Below are 10,333 nucleotides of genomic sequence, written 5' to 3'. Positions count from 1 at the left end.
TCCCTTCTAGGTTAGAGTAAAACAGCTTCTAGGTATTTGCACAGTAGTCTCCAGAATTAAAAGCTATGTTAACAAAGTTAAGTAGTCTAGCCTGTTGCTTCTCTCCAGCACATCCACAGGCTACTAGAGGCACCCAAAATTATGTAAAGCTTATGCACTAGAAAAAGCAGCATTCCCTTGACCTCTATTTGTACAGACTCTTCAGCACTCTCTCTCTCTCTGAACTGAAGGATTAAGTTATTCTGCTAGGTTAGCACCCAAGAAGCTCTGTGAGGCTGCTTGGCACTGCTGAGCTCACCAGCCCAACACACAGCCAGAAGCCAAGCCACCTCTTTAATGACAGAGATGGCTCACATCTGTGATTTGTCTCACATGCAGGGGTGCTGTCAGGATAACCCCACATCTCACTCTCCTTGTGGCTAGTTCTTTGCATAGCTGGGGTGAGCCAGCTTTTTTACGGCCAGCGATGCAAAGTCTGGGCATTTGCAGGTCAAACTGGCAGATACTGCTTCAGCACAGAGGGAAGCCCAGCACATTCATCCAGGACAGTCACAGCACCCTGACATGTGAGCAGTGCTGTGCCTGTATCTGCCAAGCAGTCCATGGCACAGAGGAACAAACCATTACCAGATCTTAAAAGCAACACCAGCTCCGAAGCCTGCTCATCCCAAAGCGTTGCTGGGATTGCACATACCACCCCTTTCTCATCCAAGGCACTTCCATGACACAGTAGGTACACAACAGTCACCTTCCTGTACAGGACACAGCATAGACAGCCACGGGCTCCAGCTGTGTTTGGCTCCTATAGCACCTGAGCAGAGTCCCCTGCACAGGACCCTGGGCCCCAGCTGGACAAAACGCTGGTTTACATTCCATAGGAGGATGAAATGCATTTTCAGGGTCCAGCACAGCCAATTTCAGATGTCCATCAAGGGGAAAAAGCATCATTGGTCACAGGTGATTAAACCAACAGGAGGGTTTTGAAGAAGGCAGTCAAGGATGTCAACCCACAGCTGTGTCACAAGCACCACACAGCCACAGCTAATCTCTATTTTTGGTAACACCAATGGTATGAGAGATTTTCAAGATCATCTGATATAACAACCAGTGACTAAGCATATCAGATCCTCTGCCACAGGCACATCTCCTAATACAGCAGGCTGTAGGGCCACACTTCCTGTCATCATATTGCATTTTCACTTCCAAAACAGCTTTCTGCCTCCAGTAGGATGGGCCTCACTACAAGGATATGTGCAAAGAGAGGACTCCATTCCCAGCAATCCAACCACACTATTTCCTGACAGGCACAGGCTGGCTTTGCAAGGAGAACCCAGCAGCTGTAGTAGAGCCCACTAACAATGTAATAAAAGGATATATTTTGAATACTAGGCAGGCAGTACAAAGCAGCCACCACTACACAGCTTGAACAGAAAATATAAGCACTGTAGTGTTTCCCTGGACACTGGCACCTTTACTGAAGAGGAAGAAGAAGTGCTGAAGAGACATGAGCAGTCCTTGGTCCTCTGAGCATCTGGAGAGCCAGATTTGCTGCTCTGACTATAAGCCCCCTGCCAGCAGAGCACCGCCCATCTGGTTTTGCTGGGAGGCTTATGCTAAGCTACACAGAGCCATTCTTCTTCCACCTATTCATCCACCTGTGTTCAGGCCAGCCCCAAGGCCTGCAGACACACCAGCAGCAGTCAGTCAGCCTGGCCTTTGTCCTCGGGTCAGTAGTAGGGCCCGAGCTTCTCGTAGCCTGAATAACTGGGCCACTCAGGAAAGAGGCCATAGGAGCACCGAGGGCTCCCAAACCGGTCAAATGCACTGCCGAAGTCAGGAGCCTGGGGGGGACGGACAGCTTCCTGGGCAGACTTCAGTTCTGACCGGATGACCCTGTAATTTGTGCCCCTGTTGTTGTCCCAGTACACCTTGCCATCGCACTCAAAGGAAATGGCAAACTCAACTCTTTCGTGCGACTGAATCCCCTCAGGCAAGCTGATGTCAAAGGAAAACGTGTCCTGGTCCGACCCTCCATACGTATCCTTGACATACTGGCACGGGTGATCCACAAAGCTTTTCCACGTGTCAAACGTCATCCGGATCTTCACCGTCTTCTCAAAAGCGAGGTTCTTCACCTTCACCGTTCCCACAATAGATTTCTCCTTTAGCATGCAGTTTTCCAGACAGACACAGTCTGTCTGGAGGCGGTTCCTGAAGTCCAGGTAGTCTACGGAGGGCTGAACAAAATCCAGGACGAAGCTGTCCTTCTCCACGGTTGTCAGGCCCACGATGTTGTCTATCAGCTCTGTGATGTTGAAAGGAATATCTAGCGGATCCTCAAACTCCGAGAACACCTTCACCATGGTCAGAGCGAAGCCTCTGCTATCTGCAAAGGACACCCTCTTCTTCGCCTTGCTGTGTGGGAAGGAGTTTGCTGTCTCTCCTGGGCCCTTCAGGGCAGCCTTGCTGCTCAGCTGGATGCAGGGCCGCAGCGGCTTGCTGGCCTTTGGAGCAATTTTGCAGGTGCACTTCTCTCTGCGCAAGGGTGAGGAGCACAGGTACAGCTGCATGGCCACGTCCACAGCCATTGCTTGCTTGTAAGGGAAATAGTCTAACACTCTGGAAGATGAGAAGAAGGGTCAGTTGATGCCAGAAAAGCACTTTAATACAAATTTTGTCAGACAGTTGATATATCACTTTTCCCCCCAGGGCATCCCAAATAAGCTTGCTTCTTAATTAAAGGCAGGTATCTGCATGGTGTGATTTACTGACACTGTGACAAAAACACTAGAGAAGTGGCAGGACCAGAGCCTGTTGTGCCTTTGAACAGCTCTTCCAACTGCTACAGGGACAAAATCACCCTTTGAAGGCACACACACAGGCACTGTCCTACTAGGCTAGCAATAGCAGGCTCCAGAGCATTTGCAACCCAAAGCAAAGCCCGTGGTTCAGTCCTGCCAATGCTCACAAAATCCCTGGATTATCGAATTTCAGCACTACTCCTGCTGTGCTTGCCTCCCTTCAGGAGAGATTCTCTCCAGGGCTTCACAAGCTTTTGTACAAGTAGGAACTCAGTTTGTCACAAGCTGCCATACACAACTGACTTCACCTCTCATAAAACCCCAGATGTCAGCCAAAAGCACTCATTTCAGCTGAGCTACACACTCTGCTCATCACTGTCCCCCAGAACTGCTCCATCCAAAGTGCCTCCAAGTAGTGTTGCAAAGATAGCAACAGTCTGACACAGCAGCAGGGCACAGGCTCAGCCAACACGGCTCTGGAGCTTTCTTCCCTCTATCCATTTGAAAATAACATCAGCTCAGAAGGCACATCAGCCAGTTTTACCTCCAGCACAGAGTCTGCCCCTCAAGCCTCCACAGGGATTGCACTAAACACCTGGAAAACATCCATAGAGCCACAGTGCTCTGCCAAACACAACTCACCTACTCGAGGTTCACTGAAGCTTTGGAAGCAATTCCTTCTCCCAGAAGGCAGGGGCCATGTGCCCCTCCACTAGAGCCTCCCCTGCAGCACCCAGCCTCTTCCTCCAGGGAGGCAGCACCATCTCTCTCCCTCCCCATGCACCCACAGAAGGGCACTTTGCCAGAGGTACCCTGGAGATGCCTCTGCAGCCAGGCAGCCCTCAGAACACTGCATCCATCGCTCCTGCCCTTACACTGACATTCCGATGGATGCTTTTGGCAGACTCTCTCTTTGGCCTGGCTCTGGATAAACTGCTGGATGAATTTATCACACACATCCCCCTTAAGTCAACTGTATTGCAGTTGACTTTAAACACAGAGTATTCCTTTAATAAAACTCCTGCTTGGCAGCAGGCCAGGTTCCAAAGCTGCTCCCACCACACAGAGAGGGATGAGGCAGCAACAGCAGCAGCGACCACTGGCCTTGTGATGCAGCAGAGTTCTGGCTGCCAAAGCCACGCACAGCCAGCTCTAGTACTTGATTGCTGCTCCCGTGCCAAGAAAAAGAAGAGCCACACTCTCCAATTCAGTGCTTTAACTCCCCACCCTGTAACACCAACACCGCAGCTCTGAGCAGGCTTTCACAGCATCCACTCAGCAAGGGTATCTGTTTATTCAGAGCACATGTGCCAAGGCTCGCATCCCAACACACCCACCAGCCAACTCCTTCTGCAGTGCCTCCTTTCAGCTACACAAAACAGACACCTCAGAGCCACCTGTCTGCTAGCACTACTCTGCTCATCTCTACCTGGTTTTGCCAAGTTTTTGTTCACACACGCTTTATATAGGTCATTTCCTCCTTGAAATTAATGCAGCTCCCAATGCTTCTTCTCTGGGGTCAGTTTCATCTGCATTGCATCTTTTCCCAGGGAAATTTATTCAGCTGAATTCCTGTAACTTCTGAGAAGTCAGGTTTCTTAGGAAGCCTTGGTTATTCACAGTTTTAGAATGAAGAGGCATAGAATGCCCAGCTGCATAACCTGGAGCTTTTTTCCAAGCCAAAAACTATAGTAAGAGCCTGTCATAACCAACTATGAGCATGAGCCCTGTGCTTTTATGAAGCATATTTGTAGGAGCAGGAATGAACAGCCAGTTCATTTGATAATCCAGACAACTTTTTCTGCACTGGAGAGTCTACTAACGCCCAGCTCTCAGCCAGACGCAGGTTTCCCCTTTGGGGCTGAGGAGGCTTGTCTTGAACTCCAGATGCTTTGGAGGTGGGCGCAGGAATATAGTTTTAAGAGCTGGAAATTTTTCAGGAAATAAAGCTCCAGGAAGCAGAAAGTGCAGGCAGGGAGCCCTATGCAGGTACAGGGGCCAAATCCTTTCCACAGCCCATCAAAAGGAGAGCAAACCTGACTCTGCCCCAGACTTCCTCCTGTAGCTTTACCCTCTCCAGAGAGGGATATCTGTCGCCACTCATTGCTCCCTCCTGCCATTCTACGAAAAAGAATTAAGCCAGAGCCAAGGAATTACTTACACCTCCCTTATCGACCCCCTCCGGTTGCCTCCCACCTGCTACCCGGGGACAGATGAGCCCTCGCCCACGGCTGGCCGTGCAGCACTCGCAGAGCCAAAGCTCGCAGCCGTGGCAGGGCCGAAGCAGCGCTCGGTGGCTCTGCACGCCCTCCTCCTCCCCGATTCGGGGGGCCGGGCCACCCCCGGGGCACAGCCCGCTTCCCACAGGCGTCTGCCCGGCGGCGCTCCCTCGCTACAGCCCGCCCCCTCCGCGACAGCAGCCAAGCCGCGCCGCCCAGAGCCGGGAGAAGCGGCAGCAGCAGCAGCAGCGGAGCCCCGCGGAGGGACAGCCCCGGGGCTCCGCTCCCGCCTCAGCCGGGGGGCTGCAGGAGCCAAGCCGCAGGATCCCGCTTTCCCCCAGGAGCAGCACCGCCGTGGCGGGGAGGGCCAGAGCCGCTCCCGCACACACGAGGAGGCTGCGGAGCCGAGCAGGCGGGGAAGGCAGAGGGGAGATGAGGGGCAGAGCAGCGCCGGGGGGAAGTGCCGGTGCCCCCGTACCTGGTGCAGTGCATGGAGCCACTCCGACAGCACCGCCTCGCGCCGCGCCCGCCAGCGCGACGGCCTCTTAAGGGCGCCCGGCCCCGCCCCACAGGGCGGCAGCCAATCAGCACGCTCCGAGAGCAGGAGCCCGGCACGCGAGGGGGCGGGGCCGAGCCGGTGGGCGGGGCCGAGCCGGTGGGCGGGGCCGCGGCGGGCCCTGAGGGGCCGCGCAGGGATGGCAGCCTGCCCGTCGGAGGAGCTCCCGGGGCCGCGGTGGGGCTGCCGGGCGCGGGGAGCTCGCCGAGCAGCGCCGACACTCACCCGCGGCACGGCAAGCTCCTTGTGGTAAAGTGACAAGCTCTGTGTCCGGCGTCTGCTGCCCCCAGTCCCTCACTGTCCGTTGGTTCCTGCGCCAGGTTGCTGTCCCTGCGTGTGCAGAATCACAGAATCAATTTAGCTGGAGAAGACCTCTGAGATCATTGAGTCCCACCTATGACCGAACACCAGAATGTCGACTAAACCACAGCACTAAATACTAGGTGCAGTCTTTCCTTAAACACCTCGGGAAGGGTGACTCCACCAACTCCCTGGGCAGCCCATTCCAATGTCTAACCACCCTTTTTCTGTGAAGAAATTCCTTCTAATGTCCATTCCTTCTAATGTCCAACCTCCTGCTGCAGCTTAAGACGATGTGCTCTTGTCCTGTCACGGGTTACCTGGGAGAAGAGGCTCCTTTCAGGTACTTGTAGACAGTGATTAATATCTCTCCTGAGCCTGCTTTTCTCCCGACTAAACACTCCCAGCTCCCTCAGGTGCTCCTCTAAGAATTTATGTTCCAGACCCATCACCTTCTTGTTGCCCTTCTCTGGACCCGCTCCAGCACCTCCGTGTCCTTCCTGAACTGAGGGGACAAAACTGGGGAGGGCAGAGTAGGCTTTCCAGGTGCCACAAGTAAGCAGCTAAACCCTCGGGAATGTGCTCTTGAGACAGGAGAGCCTTTTGGGGGCACCAGTCTTCTGTCTGAGCCGGCCCAGGGTGTTTGGGTGCTCAGGGCCAGCTGGGGAGGAGGGTGACTCTCACACTCCTGTCTTGCAGCCACAGCGCCGGAGCTGTGCTGGCCCTGGGTAGAAGTCTCCAAAGGACACTCAAAAATCTGCTTTCCATACAATATTTACAATGTGCAGTGGGAAAAAAAAAGCTTTTTTTTTTTTTTTTGTAGAGGTGGCTTCCATCCATGAGGAAAAAACACCAACAGGGCCTGGCTGGCAAAGAGATCAGCTCCATGGGAATCTCTATCCAGCCCATGTGCAGAGCTGGAAGCATCTGCCAGGTGAGTCAATGCTCTGTCATAGACTGGTTTGCAGGGCCAGCTGGGCCGAGGGGTCTTCCCAGTTGTCCTCCCACCTCCAGTTCCCATTTCTGCTCCTTTGGGCTGCTCCCAAGTCCATGTCAGCACAGATCCCAGTGTCCTCAGTAATTTGGAAAGCGTGCATGGAGCTGGCCTCCCTGTCAGGGGAGTGACTCTGTGGACAAATGCCACCCTCAATGGGAAGCAGCAGAGGCTGTAAAGCCTGCGGGAAGGTAGGGATGGTGCATTTGCCTTCTCCCCATGGTAGCAGTGAGGATACTTTTTGTGCCACATCTGGCCTCTAACTGCACAGCTGCAAGCAATGCTCTCTCTCACCTTCCTTGCAGAGCAGAGAGAAAGACTGAAGTGTCAACATTTGTTTTCCATTAACTTGTGGAAACACAGACAGCTATTGTTAAAGCTGGAGACTTCCTGCTGTAAGTTGCCATTTAAAAAACTTATTACTCTGCAAGGCAAAAGGGTTTCGTTGGGGAAAAAAAAAACATGCTTTTTTGTTTCATAAATTCTTTTTTGATAAAACCAATGGTAGGATTTAAAGCTGGGGAGAGAGAGCTGAAAGATGTACCTGTTGCAGGAGTTCTGCAGATTTACAGTAATATTTCACGTGCTGAGGGTATGGTGGGATTTTAGCATGTGTTACTTAATGACAGGGTTTGCAGCAGAGATGAAGGGACCCATGTTCAGATTTCCCCAGGAGACAGACATGGGATAAGGTGAACATGGCCCATGGACCCCCTGCAGTGCTGCCTCCCCTTCTCCAGGCAGAGCCACTACACCCTGGCTCAGCGTCACTGGTGCAGAGAGGTTTGGCTGGAAGTGCTGGACTTAATGGGATGAGCCCCAAAAGTGGTGGAAGTTCCAGCCTGACTGACGCTCGTCACTGTGGTCCAGCACAAGTTTCTCCTGCACATTGCTGGCAGCTGGGCACCATTGAGGTGATGAGGGAGATGCAGGATTGCTCTGGGCTGTGCAGGCTTTGCCCAGCCAGCCCACAGTGCCAGGCACAGAATGCACATGAGCTGGCTCAGGTGCATTTCTGCCCCTGTTTGCTGTGATCAGGCAGGGGTTGCACAACTGTGGCTGTGTTTGCCCCTGAAGCAAAGGTAGGTGGACGTCTGGGCAGGGCATTGTGGCAGACTGTGGACACAGGCTCTTATCTCTGGGAAGCCAAGATAGTGGCTATATTTAGCTGGGTGCTGGGGCCTTGGGCAGTGATCTTTGTGATTTCCCCACAGCTTTCCCCACACCCCTCCTGCTTTGCAGGGGGGTGAGACAAGCTTGTTCCCTGGCATGAGGAATAGGCTGCACGTTGCTTTTCTTTGGGGGAGTGTTGTAAGAACTAGTCCCATCCATGACAGACAGCTCTGGAAGGAGGATCCTACTCTCCCATCACGTCTCCCTTGGCTTTTCTTCCTCATTCAATGGGTGTTTACCCCAGCACATCCTGGTACAGGACTTGGTGGCTCCTGCACCTCTTGGATGCAGCCCTGCTGGTTTGCTGCCTGAGGGGAGGCTGAGCTTCTCCAACCCTCCAGAGGGGCCCTCCTTCCCTTGCCATGCTCCCTTAAGAGCTACTCTACCAGCAGGCTTGAATAGGTCCTCAGGGACCCTTTCTGGTCCTGCCACCTCCTCAGTGCCCTGCTGGAGACATGGGTGCATGGAGCATCTTCTCCTCCATGTTGGGAATCTGCAGGCTGCAGCAACAGCTCAACTTCCCAGCAGCCGGCCTGTGGGCAGCCCCTGCAGGAAAGGGGCTTTGCCACTCATTGCCAAGAGTGTTGTGCAATGTGTCCACGCCACATCAGGCTGCAGGGCCAAGGCTCAAGGGCAAGGGCTGTAAACCAGCGGAGTGCTTGATGTAACAGGGAGCTGTGCAGGGGCCACTGCCATGGGGCACCCCTTCCCATATCTCATGCTGTCTCCCAAGTCAGCAGTCCCCTCCCACCCCTTTTAGGTTTCCTGAGACTCAACAGCTGATAGGGAGAGATGCAGTGAGCATCCTTGCTGACCAAAAGCAGAGCAGGGCTTGGCTGCAGAGGCCAGCTGGCCAGCAGCCACTGATCAATGTGTGTGCTTGCTGGCCAGCCAGCACCGACAGCCCCTTGGCCAGCTATGGCTAACGTGACAGAAAGCTGTAGGAAACATGGATTCCCATCAGCTTGGTGACTGCCGTCAGCTTGGTGACTCTCACCATCATCTGTGTGTGCTGAAGCCTGATGTGTTTCTTGGGAGCTCCTTGAGCTCCCAGCCCCCAGTCCAGCTTCTCTAGTGTCATAGAAAACACAGCTTCACCAAAGGACAGACCTGGGAAGTCCTGTTGGGTGATGGGATTTCCCCTTTTTTTTCCCCATAGGTCTCAAACTCCTGTGTCTGTCCCAGGCAATTAAGCAAAAAGCATTCAATGTGCCCCAGTATCAAAGGAAGTCCCAGTCTTGGCTAAGGCTCTTGACTGTGCTTTGGGGAGCTGTGCTCCAGGGCAGAGACCCCACTGCTACTCCTATCCAGAAATGAGGAGTTGCTTCAATATATTCTGGCTGCAGGCCTGAGGAGGGGTATTTATCTTGGCATGGCTCCCTTTGGATCTCGTGTGCACCCATGGTCAAACACTCTGAGGAACATGTACTCTGCCCACTGAAGACCATGGCACTTGCCCTTGCAGGCCAGCATGCACAGCAAAAATGGTTTGGGGCCAGATACAAAGCCTGGCCTGGTACCAGTGTGTGTGATGGAGAAAGACTGGGTATTACAAAACTGTGGTTCTTAATATCAAAAATGCCCAACAAAAGAGACCTTTAAAATTGTTGCAAAGAAAGGGAAAATATGGGGGAATGAATGAAGGCAAATTAGCCACAACAAAGGCTGCTACTTAGAGAGAAAAAGGGGAATGGGCTTTCAGCAAAGGAAGAGCTCAAAGGACAGCACAAGGAGACAGATGACAGTACAGAAACCAAATGACAGGCAGACAGGAACAACAAAGAGAGGAGTCCTTGGCCTGACATAAAATGTGCTCATTGAAAATGTTGTATCAGTGCTAAGGTGGGGATGAGTACCAAGTTAAAAAAATCTTTTCTCCAGAGACTGGGACCCAAGAGGAGGTGAGTCCCTGCAGGAAGAGAAAGGTACCTCCTGCTTTTTCAACATATATAATGTTCTTTCCAGAAAGCTGCTCAAGGACCTTGCCTCCCTGCAGTCTACGGAATTCATTCTCGTCAGCGTGGTTCTGGAAAAATCATAGCAATAGAAAGGAGGTTGGTTGTCTGTCCCAAGACTGCATAAAGCAGTGCAGCAACTTTTTTTTTTTTCTTGAGAGCCTCCCTTCCTCTATGAGCATCCACTGTGGAAATGTCTGGTTTGACCTCCCAGAAACTTTTCTTTGTTATGCTTCAGCTGTTTTAGAGAAACATGGTGGTTTCCCATCCCTGCTGCTGTTTGTTTGAACCCAGGGGTACCTGGTTGTGCAGATACTATGTGTAAAAAAAAACCA

The 10,333-nt window shown here is 52.7% G+C and overlaps 1 protein-coding gene across 1 annotated transcript; it reads right to left on the bottom strand.

Annotated features, from left to right (window-relative positions):
* Nucleotides 1-1,455: 1,455 nt before the first annotated feature.
* Nucleotides 1,456-5,512, bottom strand: PPP1R3B (protein phosphatase 1 regulatory subunit 3B). The gene is made up of 2 exons (XM_054295762.1): nt 5,499-5,512; nt 1,456-2,619 (listed from the first exon to the last, which is right to left on the bottom strand). Exons 1-2 carry the CDS (start codon nt 5,510-5,512, stop codon nt 1,728-1,730), a joined length of 906 nt encoding a protein of 301 aa, XP_054151737.1. The 3' UTR covers nt 1,456-1,727.
* Nucleotides 5,513-10,333: the final 4,821 nt, after the last annotated feature.

This window comes from Melozone crissalis, unplaced genomic scaffold (genome assembly GCF_028551555.1).
Source record: "Melozone crissalis strain CALT ecotype California unplaced genomic scaffold, PUWL_Pcris_2 ptg000006l_1, whole genome shotgun sequence".
Classification (NCBI taxonomy): Eukaryota; Metazoa; Chordata; class Aves; order Passeriformes; family Passerellidae; genus Melozone; species Melozone crissalis.
This window is presented reverse-complemented; position numbering and strand designations above follow the sequence as displayed.